We start from the raw sequence: 14,504 nt of genomic DNA, 5'->3' as shown, positions 1-14,504 counted from the left end.
ACACCGATGCTTCGCTGCCGTAACCTTCAGAATAAAAAAGATGTTTTTCGGTCGTGGTGATGTTCTAGGTGGGGAGACCATTGTGTTGTACTGCCACCTAACTGGACGCCACATACTTACCTGCATTCAACGAACCACTGACGAATTTGATCTTGCATCATCTCCCGCATGTCATTTCCTTCACTCTCTCGTATTTTCTCTTTCACTTTGATGAGGGCATCTTGGTATTCCTGTTCGAAAATACTCTGAGTCACCCTTCGCACTGCCTCCACACGCTGTGCAAGTTTGACCACGTTGGATTTATGTAGCAGCAAGTTCAGGTTGCCCGGGATCTGAGGCCAACATTTGGATGACACAGGGGTTAGTATAGCTTCCGGAAAACAGCTTCTCTCAATTTGATGAGACTAGACGATTTAAGCTCATGGACGTTACGCTTGTAGGTAGACTGATCGCGCAGCAGGTCAACAGAAAAAGGAATGGGAAAGCAAAACACAGTTCCTGTGGACGGTACTTGTATATCTACAAGTTTTTATCCTGCTTTTGTGGAATACTAATCTTCTCTGCAAATACTAAAATGGGAAATTACAATTTGTTCATTACTGCTTGAATGCTTGTTCCCGTATGAATTGAGGCTCGACGCGCCCAGTGACGTTATTGAACAAGGATATCTCTTATGATGACCCGGCGAAATAGCTCTATTGGAAAAATTTAAGGATTACATAATAAATGACGTCCTATTCAAGTAGCTAGTCTCCTGTCCCCACTTGCCAACCAAGCTGATGTCCAAATGAAACAAAGTGTACCTATATGACCGAGCTGAGGTGAGCTGAGGTTATGATCACTTTTGCAATCTTTGTGACTTTGGACCATTTGCTGAATTCTAAACAGACTAGCAGGCTGCTTCCCGCCCCAACTGTTTGGCCTTTAAAATGGAACCAAACCAAGTAATTAAAAATAGCTGGTTTTCGACGATTTCTCATAGACTTAACAACAAACCACGTGACAGTGGCGAATGAAAAACGCACACTTACCATTCCCAACCAAACAAGCTCTTCATGTCTAAGTTTGCGCACTTGTCGCCGCGCTAGAACTCCTCTCCATAGCTGAATGGAACAAAAACAAACTAAGCACTTAAGTCGTTGGCATACTCAAAAAGCCACAAGCTGCTATAATTTTAACATTAAAACGAACGGAAATTTCAAGTCCTAATCTTTGAAGAGAAATATGCAGAAACAGGAGCAAATCTATGCCGAAAGTCCGAGAAGTACTGCACAGCCTTAGTGGAATTCATCGGCATTGCGCATCTCACGAAGCCCACAGACGAAATCTTCATTGAGAATAACCCAATCTCCTCCTCAGTTTATAAGTGGTTCAGAGGAAGAATAATGCCACAAGGCGAGTGAAACCTACATCTGAGAAGTCATCATTTGATGAGCCAGTCACTACGTGACCACGTGGTGTGGCCTCTCTGGTTGAGGGATGAATGGGGTTATGTCCTGTCTGAGTGCGCGCTGATCACACTGTCGAGAAGCCGCGTATAGACAAAAGTTTATGTTCAAACTACTAGCGAGGAGATCGCGGATTCGACGCCCCCTGGAGATTCGTGGGATGCGCACTGCTGATGATTCTCAATAAATATGAAACAGCTATGAAGTACTTTTCGATGCTTTTCAGTGCTTCTTGGCATAGATTGGCCCCATGTACGGGATGAAATCTCCTTTAAAATTTTCCGAATATCTCCACACTGCTAACAATGCATATGCAGAAATAAAGTTCATTAAACACGTTCTGTCAACCGTACTAGCAAATAATATTGTAACTACCTCAAAATTTAATAAAAATACAATGATGTACAGAAGTAGTGTATCAGTAGTATGGCTCCCTTTTGTGACGCGTGCAACCTCTCAAACGCTTCTTATCCAGACAGACTCTTTCGTCCACGGGAATCGCCACCATCGTGAAACTCTGCCAAACTTGTTTAAAAAGACGTCGCCTTACAAACGCCAACTTGAATCACACCAGGTTTCAAACTTATGTGCAAATTTACTATAAATATTTTCACCTCTCTGCGGGCGTCCGTCTCTGAAGAGACCACCCTGAACAAAAAGCAGACGAAAAAATAATCCAACTTTTTTGTCCATGAGACATATTTCAGAGGTAAACTCTATGCCACAAAAAACAACCGGCAGAATGAGGTGCTTTCATTCAGTTCTTTAAAGTAGTTCTTCCGAAGAGAATCAGTGCACAATTGAGTCCTTTTAAAGAGACAGACCTCCAAAAGTGATCCGTTCCGATGTAGCTTTTCGAATGGTCTCCTTAGAGCCACGAAACATAGTCCCAACTCGAAGACTCACAAAAGGCGGTCTGTTTAGACAGTTGGATTGTTCTATGAGGGACTCAAACGTTAGAAGAACTCACAGATCAACCACAAGTGGCTTGTTTTTGAAAACGATCCTTGCGGAAGAAAAATGATAGTTGAGGACCATATAAATGAAATTTTTTTATAGGACGTCCAACCAGTTGCAGGGAACAGCTCTCTATTCATACCATTATTCATACGCCTAACAGATGTAAGAGACCCGCTGCATGGAGTTCCCACTCTGGCCTTTGCTCGCATGGTATTCTGCGTCACAAGAACATCGGAAGTGGTGTTTTGAGGATAGTGAAGACACATTCTTTGAAGAGATACCATTCTAACTTTACTTCCATTGGACAGCAGTAGGGTAGTTTGAAAGTATACATTCCAGAAAGCCAGCCTTGTCCAACTCTAACATATTGTGTCAACCTTTTTATCTCCAGCAAATATCAACCAAGGCCTCAACTTTCACAACTTGTGCTCCCGGTGGCCTGCTTACAACCCCCTTCTGATGATGATGAAGAATGCCTTAAATTCGCTGCTGATTTCAAGCAGCATTTGAGCAGTTCTATCTCAGGCTTTGCATTCGTCATAAACAGTTACGATTTTGTATAATTTGGGTTGAGATAGTGACAAGTTCTAATGGACTAGAGAAAGGTTACTTAACGTTCGCATAGAAAAGAGAAACCTATAGTTCACAGTATAGTAGACAGAGGTTTTTGAGGTATTACAACCCTGAGGGTGGCCCCTAAGCATATTTAAAATGCTAGCAGCTACCGTACTCTGAAAGGTTTAACCCATAAAGTTGGATATTGAAGTTTAGAAAAAGCTCGCTAAAATTATGTTGAGGCTTCTCTGGACAGGAAAGCACCCATCTGAAAACATATGGAACTTACTAGTTTTGGCTCTTGTTTTGGAAACAAAATACGGAGTTTGATAGGGATCAATCGGTAGGATGATTTAGATGCCAGTGGATTCAAAAGATACCCAAAATTTAGCCGTTAAGCTATAAGACTCCTGATGCCTAGTTGTCATGCCACCCAAAGGGGGCCTGTCAGGTTGCCTAAGCCTACAGAGCGAATTAAATATTTCTTCAGGACATCACTGTTGATGAAGTCTTCAATCGCTGGTTTTCCGGCCCGTAGATGAAGGGGTACGAAGGATTTCCCGCATCTGTTTTAAATTCCACGTAGTAATAGATGAAAACACAGTGGTCTTGTCTCCAGTAGTGACGTGATATGTACCGATAAAGTGCAGTTCATATTTCACAATTCAGTAGTCGGAATTCTTGTCTGAGGCCTGCAGTCGTTTTATACCACCAACTCAATCCTTACAAGGTGTGCGGATATACAGTCTTGTGACCAATTCGAGTTGCACTGCATTCGTCTGATTATCAGCAGAAAACGTTCATAATGTGATCCCGTAACTTTTAAAAACATTCTCCCCACTAGGCCGTCTCATAATAAGTGGAATAGGCACCACTGGAGCTGCGTGCGATAGACTATTAGACAAATTAAATTAGCCTCAAGCGAAATACAACCCCCCGAACTTACAGTTTGCAAAAGAATGACGGCATCCTGTGGATTCATAGTCTTCTGAATTTTCTCGGTCGTTTTGCCCGATTCTTCTTGTCTTCGAATTTCACGCATAAACTTTGCACGCAATCGACCTTGACGAGCACGTTCGTGGCGCTGAATGAGTCGCACTGCCTCGTCTCTTGTCATTGGAGGTTCGTGTTCCTGAAGGTATTGAACGATCATATTTAACTACCGAAAAAGGTGCAATAAACCTGGAGTCGCACAGAAAATGTCATTTGTGCCGCTAAACTGTACCACAGAATGAATATGTCATGATTTAGCAGATGGGATTCCTTTGAGCAAGTTTTTGTGAGGTTTTCCTTGCTTACAATACAACCAGTTTTCATTCTTGAAGTTAATGTAGGCTATCTAGACGACATAAAATGTATCCTTCTAAAGAGTCCTTCCCAGAAAACTATCTTGTTCTTTGTGGAAAGGAAATAACTGTAACGCTGCAACATGATCGATTTTCTAAAGGCCATTCTCACATTCGTAGAAACTAAACGAAAAGCGATACGTGACCAACGGTTTAATTTCGAGTAAATTACCAGAGACATTATCAATTTTCAGTTTATAGAGGTGTCCTGATGGAAATGTATATGGTGCTTACTTTATTATAAGTGAAAAACGGTTATCAAGTTATGAAATTCATATAGCCAAAGATGAAATTGTGGTTAGACTCTTACCCTTAGAATTTAACCCGATGTTTTCTCGAAATCTTTCCACCGTATTGGCATTAGTCAATCCTCTTCTCAATTCCAGAAGTTAGCTTCCACTGGCTTCAAAACACTCAAGCAGCGGAATGTGGATCACTGTCCACGGCTTATTAATAAGTCTGAAATTAATTCGCCAAGCCTCACTGGCAGTTATTCTAAATCTCTAAGATATTCTAAGCTATTTTTACGCGTACCTCCCCGGAAACCACCTGTGAGTGAAAGCATCAAGCATCAGAATGGAACGACCATCTCTAATAAGGAGGAACGCCTTGACCGGTGGGCTGAATACTTTGAGCAACAAATGTCTTGGCCACCAGCCAGCACTCATCTGCAGCCCACAGGTGAATTAGAACCCTGGACGGTGAACGTGGAACCACCTATTCGCCAAGCCTCACTGGCAGTTATTCTAAATCCCTAAGATATTCTAAGCTATTTTTACGCGTACCAAGGAAAACGGTATCATTTGACTCGCTGTTTGGTCAAGATCCTTATTAAGAGTCATTACAATGAATCAGACGGAATTACAAAGCTGTCCACTGAATGTAAACTTTGGTATGATGAAACTCCTTGCTCACGTATCATACCAAGGAGAGATTGTGTGCCTTTGTCCACTAACTCAAACCTGACCTACCAGTTTGACGGTATAATCAGGCTCTTGAGCCCAAGCACATTCAAAAACAGTTTTAGAAACATAAATCCCAACGTATTAAGCCTGCCATAGCTAGACACATTTTGCTTGCTGTCCATGGTAGTAGCTGTCTCTGAAATCCCTATGCATCAAAACACTTGAGTAAGACTTCAGAAGCTGTGGCAATACGTCATTTAAACCCTCTCCTACGCTACAGAAAAGCATAAGCACCGTTTATTCAGTAAGGTCTAGCTCTCTAGCTCTAGTCTCTAGCTGTAAGAAACTCCTCAAGTTTCGCCTACTGTCGGCCACTTCAAGCTTATTTCTGATCAATTTTTATTCGCACATCGGATTACGGTTAAGTCATCTACTCGGAAAATTCCAGCCGAGTAGTTCAACTCTTTCACATGTTACGACCACCTGAACCAAAGTGGTCATCTATAACGTCACGATAGTAAACACTGAGTTGTGATAGGTTTTTATGTTGTAGGATATACTATAATATTAAATAACTTATACCGTAATATTATTACAACATATGTTATAAAACATTATGTAAAATATTAACCCGTTTTCTGTTGCCTTTCAACTGAAGCCTGGGACTTGACCTATGCAGCTTTTTGTTAAATGGTGGTACACTCATTCAGGGGCATTTTATACCATCTGACCGCATTATCTCACAGTCTCCCATCGTTTTATATTCAGAGGTTTTCCTGTTACATTTTAGTTTATCCCCCATGGGACTTGAAAGCAAGTGGCGCTAAAAGACAGAAGACTGTGTGAGGTCGCACATTTTTAGAGAACTATTGATGGCTAATTTTAATGGCCACCTCTTAGCAGTATGGTGAGATTTGTGTTGATTGAATGATTTTTCTCAGATCGCTCACTTCTCTGAACCTTTCGTTAGTCTGAGCGTTCTGTGTATTAGGTTAAAAGAGGGTTATCGTATGTGCACAAGGTACCTTTTTCGTGCTACCAGATAAGCGCAGGTAATGCTCACATTCTGTGAACCTTCCAAAATCCAAACTACTTCTCAAGTATTACCTGAATCCTGGAGGCGCGAAAGCATAATTACGTAGAGGGTAACGGCACTTGGCCTAGCTTGGCCCCTGATACACTCATGATGGTCTTTCGTCCTGTCGTATTTGTAATGAAGGGCTGATATAGAAGAACATTGGGAGTTCTTGAGACACTTGGTTTTTGGGACAGCACATCAACCTGAGTATCTGGTACAGCTTATTAGGCGGTGGTGCGGCAGCAGTAAATGGCGCTTTCTTCCTCACAACATGTATGAAATATAGGATGATGAAGAAAGGTATTGCAACAAAAATAGCATGTGTTGTTAGCGGGGTATTGTCCAAGGTGGCCAAGGGTGGAAAGCTAAGCACTGCGCGTGGTAGCTGATATCGCTGCCACCTGAAGCCAGGAGTGACAGTGTACGTTTTATTGCAAAGATCGGAAAGGGAAGTTATTTGCTGAAGGCAACGGCTTTAACGCATGCGCGCAACTGATCGAGTGACTGGGTGTCAGTGTCTCTAAGCACTGATGTGTCCCATCTCGGAGTCACTAGCTAAGGATATGGCCTGCGTAGCTGATTTTGTTAGTAATAGCTTCCATACTTTACAGTCAAGATACTGACTGACTCACTGTTGCTCGTTTCTACCCTCTACGTGACCATGTGAAGAAGACTGCACGAGGGATTCGGTCGGGTGACACAAGGTGCGTGAATAACCCTATGAAATGTGATAATATGGTCTAGCGTGGGCAAGTGAGTGTCTCCGAAAGCTTTCCAAAACCCTTCAGTACTGCTGAGTTGACGTTTTAAAAATACGATGGCCATACATTCAACACTTTTAGCGATCTTTATGTTCTTGGTATCGATCATATAACAGTGGAGTGTATACCACAACATTGTGAGATAGATCACAAACAAACAGGCTCTTATTACAGATCGTCTAGGTTGACATAAGCCGCCCGGGTCTTCTGGTCCGGAAGGTAATGCCATCTTCAACTATATCACAGGGGCTGAGACAGCTATGCAGGCAGATTGAGTTGGATAGTACCTCAAGTAATTCGCAGGCATGGTGTTTGGGCTCGATGCCAATCACCTTGTAGCAAAACTCTACACTTTGGAAGAATGAGACAGCATTATTTATACAGTCTATTATTGTTTGCATCTTTGCGCGTCTATATAAAACAATTTTTAGGTGGACTGCTTACAGGATGTTTATGTGGAGAACACTCTGATAGCCCTTTGATCCCACAGGCATTCCAGCCTGATGGTCCGTCTTCCATGATCATGAGAGTGGTGAAGTTGAACAGGAAAGGTAAAAGGGGACAGCCTTTTATGATGCCACTGGATGTAGCAAACTCAGACAAGAGCTTACCGTAGTCACCTACACTTCCGTGGCAGAGAGCACACAATGGTTTACGGAAAGCCAAATATTTATGAGAAAAACCTTTGATCCATGGACACTACCACATTACCCGTTGATCGGACGGGTCAGATGAAGCTTTCAAGAGAAAAGGCCAGAAACATTGGTGCTGTTCAACGAGGGTAAATGTGTGACCGGCGTGTCCCTTCGAAGGACGCAATACAGCGTGGTTCTTCTTAAACTGCCGCCTCATTTTCAGTCAATCTTCGAAGGTGGAGACTAGACAGCACCTTCAGCACACTAGGCCTATGCAACGATATCTTTGCTTAAATCACTCTGGAATATTGATCGTGACGATATCCAATGATCATTTGGTCATAATGGGGATGTTGCACGAAAACCTCAAACGCCACAGCATAGCTATTTTGCGCGTTCCCACGCATCCTTCCCAATACTGCCCTAATTTATGCATATTGTAGCTATCGTCATCCTGAATGGAAGATATACTGATACACTTCTAGCGTACTTGTATTGATCTACAGGAAATCAACTTGACAGAGAGACTTGCGCTATGGTGCAATCGAAATCGAATCGTGTGCCCCAGAAGAATTGTTGGTCTTGCATTTTGGTTCTCCAATGGCGGCTGGTAACCATAATATTCAATAAGATTCACAGTTGACATGCGGTCGATGGGAGCCGGGTTATTCGATGCGGGAATTCGTGTAGGAGATTATTATATAATTGAAGGAGTCGCTTTCTGTTGTCTGTGCGGTAAGTATAGACTGAAATCCGAATGCCTGAATGTGATTCTACACGGTCTAATTGGGCATTCATATAATCACTGGAAACAACAATGTTGGTGTCTCTTGCCTGATATATCTGCCTAGATAGATAACAATAGAAGTTGTCCATTTTAGCGTAAAAATCGAAGCCCTTTGGAGCACAAGCTGACACTTTAAACACGCACGGGCTTTTGTTTCAAGTTGGGCCAATCTTGAATGAGCAGACTAACTAGATATTAAAAAGGTATCTGTTCATTAAACGCCTTCAAAGCCCTTTCATCACCATGTGTCACCGTTTTGGAATCATTAGACATAAGAGAAGTAGGAGGTGGGGATCGGTTCTGTCCTGGCTTCTTATGGATTTACAAGGACGCGTGAGTTTTCGTGCTCTGTGAACAAAACGCACAGCAGTTTTAAGCGGCTTTGAGGCTGGACAAACACCAACTTTTTGCTCACTTGATTCAGTGGGGACAATGAAACCTCTTAGGTAGAAGGAGTCTCGCAAATTTGGCAGTGCTCTTTTGTTTAGTGTTAATCGGTAACGGGTTGGAAAGTACATCAATCTGACAATTAAAACTCACATGACCAAGAGATGCTTGCTTGTAGAGCGGAAAGGGTTCGTGTGTTGGCATTGTTGGACAAAAAATGTCCGGGTGAATTTTACCTTCATGTTGCACAGGCCACAGATGATGGTCTAACTGAGTAACTTCCAAAGTAACTGCGCCTGCGTGGCGATGGGGAATGAGGCTTCCTTAGAGATTTCACACAGAGCTGGTGACTGGATAGTGCCCTCTGCCAAGCTTAGTGGGATAGCCTAACACTAGAGAAGCATGGAATAAGGCACGTCTCGTTTGTGGTGCTTCCGCCAGCAGCAGATGCGCTTGTATCCATATCAAACTCGTGATGAAACTCATTACTTCTAGACCGGCGCTCACGATGGACCAACGGCCAATCAGAGTGTGCAGATATAAAGACCGATGTTTACTAGCCCGTCCTTTCTCGAAGAAGACGTAACCATTGCTTCCACAATACAAACATGTTGACCACATGGAGGGAACCCCCTAACACCCATCGCAGAAGGCAGTTGTTCCTAGGCTACCTCGTAATACGGTTACATCTAGTAAAGTGTTCGACTGTTTTGAGGCCATTTGTTCTCGCTTAGTCTGTGTTGTTTGTAAAATTCTCGACAGGCTTATTCCGCTGGGTTATTGTAACCCCCAATTCTGGCCATCGGAAGAAGTGGCAACGATTGATCATCTTCTACCATTTCAAAAGAAGCAGTTTCACGCCCTAAATTAAGCTACAAGAGATAATCATCGACATCGCAAAGTTATTGCAAAATACTTCTTGGAATTCCACTGGGTAAGCTTCGTGCTGTTTCAACTAGCCATCGTATGAGGTTTATCTACCGGGTTTTTTATTGGGCACTCTAAACCTAAACATCAGAAAAGCTTTTTCGCGTCGCTTACAGCTCCCTGAGCAACCACTACATGAATGACTTGTTAGCAGGCAGCAATGATTTTTGTGTGAGTCTCTTCTACTGTCAGCTTTTTGTCAGTTTCAGATTACTAGCACATGTGCTGATTGTTTGCTTTGTGCCTACACGGACTGACCACTACAAATACCACCACGTGAAGAAATCAGCTCCAGTCTAAATTGGAATCTAATATTCAAAACAGGCTACGAAATCTAATCTTATAGTAACAAGCCTCATTATGTGGTGAAAATGCGCTCGGTGTCACAAACAAAAAGCAGTATTATTTGTGGACGTGTTCTGTCAGTATCCACTCAGATGGAGCAGATTAATTAGGCCTGTAGTCTGTCACAGTTTTAAATTCTTGGTCACTACTTTATCTAAGTATGCCGTGTCAAGTCTGTACGACGTTTTTTCACTTTGTTCTTTCCCTGGAAATGGCGCATTCTGGCCCTATTTTTTATCTTTGTCTTTCTTACTCAACAATTTTGCTACCTTCCAGTCTGTAGCTCGTCATCTCCGACATCCACCGGCAAATTATCTATTAGTGTTACATCCAAGTTAACACTCCAGGTTGTTTGATATTCAACCCATATGAAAATGCCTATGTTTTTACTCAGATAAACTTCGAAATTGCAACCAGGGTTTTTCTGGTCGATATTTGAGACTTATAAGTTCTAACCGATGCACCGTAAAATATATTTACCGTTGGCGCCGACAGTCCTTTATGTCGTCGCACTCCCGGACACCGGTACAGATATATACTAAATGTTGATGGCTTACGATATATACTTTTCGCTGCCCCGTCAGTTGAAACAGCTGTATGTGACACTCATTTACGTTATCCATCGGAATATTCTGACTATTGTGCCGTAAATGGTGACTAGAAAATTTTGGCCCAATTGAGATCAGGCGTTTCTATATGACTCAGAAGCGGTCAGGTTTCGGCAGCGGCGATGAAACAAACAGTATGGTTGAATACCTTCAAAGAATGTAGCATTGTTTAGAGGGATCTGCCATTTGAAATCAATCTGCTTAAGGGATTTCTGTTAATTTTTTTAAACGAGAGTTTGTTCGGCCCTCTGATGTCATCACTAATAGAAATTGTCCGGTGATTGCGGTTGTGCTTCTGATATGGCTAAACACTCAATCTTCTAATCCCCTATAGTGCTAAGTTGGAAAAATTAGTAGCTTTGCTACAGACATTTAGCCCCCGTATCAAAGACAGCGTTATATAATTCCTTTCCAACAAAGTCCTGCTCTGTCCAGATGGCAAGATGAATAGCCTGTTCTAACTAATTAGCTGCCCCTAGAATGGCTATCTCAAAAGTAATTATCTAGCTACCAGTCTCTTCCCGGTTATGCCACCCTGTAGCCTATTTTTCAGGCATTCGAGGACTGCATTGTTTACACTACTGTTCTTCCAGAAGAAGCAGTTTTGAGTACCTAGTGGATCCATTTGAAGATTTCCCAGCGCAGGTAACTTGCCCTTGCTTTTCCAAATCTGTGCAGTTGAATTTTTATTGTCACCCCGCCGTACAACATGTTCACCGTTCTGCAACAGATGATGACGGTGCTCTTCAGACGGTGGAATATCCATCGACAGACCCCCATAACTCAGAGGCATATTCAGTGATGCCACGAAAGTTGAATTGACAGAATTTTTACCACTCTTTTGTTCATACTCAATGAAAGTGTGCGGGGAACCTAAAGTAGATTCTACGACGTTCATGCTCTTAGCTATAGTCCGGCTATTTTACTGAAATGCACTCACAAGGGCGCTTTACTGAGTTTTCTGTTATCATAAATGCATATAGGAGAATATCACCATATCCACAAATTTTCGATTTTTTTATTTTTGTGACCTATGAGGAGTTCATGAAAGGCTCCGCAGAATTTTAATAACAAATGCAACCTTACTTTGGCTTATGTGCACTGATTCAGGGTTTTTAGGTGTTCGATCCAGTTGTACACCGTCTTTGCTGAGGTGCCACGTTTTTCTAAATATAAATTCCGGTTTCTACACGCACGTGTTGCGAGTGTTGTTGACACAAATCAGTGATGCCTAAAGCAACATAAGCGACGATGTATAACTATACGTTCGAAAATAAGGTATTTATTGCACGGGTGCAGTTTGCAAGCGGAAATACAACGAGGAATTTTTGTTACTTTGTGTTATTGGCATCAGCCCATATAAGACACGTTCAGCTTTGCACAATCACCCCAAACCCATTGCAGAGAACTACCATATTGTGAACGTAACAAGCTCAATAGTGGCCACGAGCTCTCAGTTAAAGCAGCCAAAGTATGGAAATGCTAAAATGGCTCATACCTCTCCCTCGGTCGGCTCTCCCCCTCCAAGCAGTTGGTCAAGAAAGTGCTCCCGGTCCTTTAGCATGCGAAAATTATCGAAGATGAAGTATTTGGGGATAGGTATCTCTACGTCATTTGGCGTCAGCTTCAGATCCACAAGAATGTCATCAAAATAGTGGTACTCAGACAATTCAAGCTTCACCATTTCGTGCTTGATCTCCAAAAGTCGACCGATTATTGCCTCCAAGAGTTGTTTCAGTAAGCGACGTTTTTGTGGGTGAACGAACTGATCGTAACACTGTTCTATACTCCGAAGAACTTGGATATATTTGATATACATCAGGGCGAGAATCCGAAATGCATTATTCCGGTCCTAGTTGCTGGTAATTACTCATAGGTAAATACGCACATGCCTTTTCTGGCTTCAAGGCCTCGGGATCGGGTTCACGCGCTATTAGACCTGCTAGCGTCTCCTGTGATTCCTTCCAAAGAGTATTGTAGTAACTGTTGTAATGGTGATAATGATGCCGCTTTAAACATACCTATTAGACATTTTCAACTATTTATTGGGGCATTATTTTAAATTCCCTCTCTCAGTTGCCATGACAATGGGCTTGCAAGGGCCGATTCGGCATAAGGGTTTCACTGATTTTGCTCACTTCTACGTTACCCGGCACCGAGACATGATGGAATGATCATGTTGCTATCTTCAGGTTCTAATATCTCTGGCTGAGTACTGGATGATGGTGACGGAGCATTGCTACTCCTCTTTCTTCATATGGCTGGAATGTCGCTAGTTCGTGAGAGAAGAAACGCTGGGTAAGTAAGCGCCCCGGTGTATGTTTGCTCAGGCATTACACATCAGACGAATGTAGATATTTGCGATGCCGGGCCCTTCCGTACGAAAAACGTCGGATTTTATGCAAGTTACACCCCGTGATTTCAACTGTCCCAGGACGTCAGGCTGGACTGACGAATTCACGATTTGCCTGCAGACACCCAGCACCTGACAGCCGATGCCTACTTGGACATGTCTTATGCACGGATAGACCAGCAGTTCAGCGACAGAACACCGGAGGTTTCCTGACAAGTTAGACCATTTCTTGAATATGCCAACCAAGGCAACAGTTTTCCTCATTTCGAGTAGTTGGTGCGTGAAATAGCCTTCCTCCGATGGTTTACCTCACTGCATCTAGTACCCAGTCCAAATTGCTTTCGGATGCTTCTGTCGATTTTGTTTAAACTAATCTCCCTCCTTAATCTTCATAACACACTCAGTTTCACAGTTGCAGATGCCTCAGATAGGGGAAGTTGGTGGCTGTACGGTTTTCTACTTCATGGTATTAGAGAAGACGTTAAATGAACACACGAGGGATAACTGGGGTACTTGTGCGCGCAAAAGCATCAGTGCTACTTCGCGTTACTTATGGGTGTACCACAAATGCAGTATGTGGCCAATAAAACCAAGGAAAAGTCAAAGAATCCGAAGAAGCTGCTAAGAGCATGAAAACTGGGCGCTCATATTTTTTCCTGTGTTCTCATATTTCGTTTATTTGTTCCGAGCGAAGCATACCGGATCCGTGGAATGACGTCCTATTTGTGCAGCAATGTTGTTCTAGAGGTCAACAGTGTGTTGGGATGCGGCCCAAACGCGACCGGTACTTTGGACGTAGATTCTTACCTACGAAACAAGTATAATGCTCAGCCCCATGGTTTTGTATTGACAAGTGTGGTTATTTCTAAATGAATGGCCGGACACCAAACTGAGGCACAGAATCGGTGCTGCTCGGTATTCGTGAGGCTGGATTTTTACTCAGACTGCAAATTTCGAGCCATAGAGCTACAAGAGTGACATGCGTTCTTTTAGTTATCCGTGTGATTTATTAGACGGGTTCTCACAAGATCGGTAGTCTCCCAACAGACACAAAGTCCACGCTACTAATGTACTTACGCCTTGCTCAAGCTGCGTGCCGCATTCGGATTCGTCACAGGGGATCATAGTCGACGCTTGTAGTTTTCCGACTGAAGGCTGTCATCTTCAACTCTAGAGAACCGAGACTTGGTAGTGTCTATGGGGCCCAGGAAGGTGTCGGTGATTCGTTTCCATATGCGCACTATAGACCCTCCGCGCCCTTGTTTGCTTGCTTATGACGATTTGTGAGACGATATATTGGGTAAAAATCACACCTGGGATGTTATCGCCCGTGTAACCATCTGACGTGGATCCCGTGAGTGAAAACCTGGCGCCCCAAACCCTGCCCAACTGTGATTCATCACTATGAT

The 14,504-nt window shown here is 42.9% G+C and overlaps 1 protein-coding gene across 1 annotated transcript in view; it reads right to left on the bottom strand.

The window, feature by feature from the left end:
- T265_03153 (hypothetical protein) overlaps nt 1-14,220 on the bottom strand; it is a gene marked incomplete at both ends in the record, with an annotated part of 39,864 nt that extends 25,644 nt beyond the window's left edge. Inside the window, 5 exons of the mRNA XM_009167566.1 lie at nt 121-332; nt 1,032-1,103; nt 3,910-4,095; nt 12,241-12,594; nt 14,173-14,220. Of these exons, the coding sequence (XP_009165830.1) occupies nt 121-332; nt 1,032-1,103; nt 3,910-4,095; nt 12,241-12,594; nt 14,173-14,220 (872 nt within the window). The remainder of the gene's footprint in view (nt 1-120; nt 333-1,031; nt 1,104-3,909; nt 4,096-12,240; nt 12,595-14,172) is intronic.
- Nucleotides 14,221-14,504: the final 284 nt, after the last annotated feature.

Source organism: Opisthorchis viverrini, assembly GCF_000715545.1.
Source record: "Opisthorchis viverrini unplaced genomic scaffold opera_v5_43, whole genome shotgun sequence".
Lineage (NCBI taxonomy): Eukaryota > Metazoa > Platyhelminthes > Trematoda > Opisthorchiida > Opisthorchiidae > Opisthorchis > Opisthorchis viverrini.
This window is presented reverse-complemented; position numbering and strand designations above follow the sequence as displayed.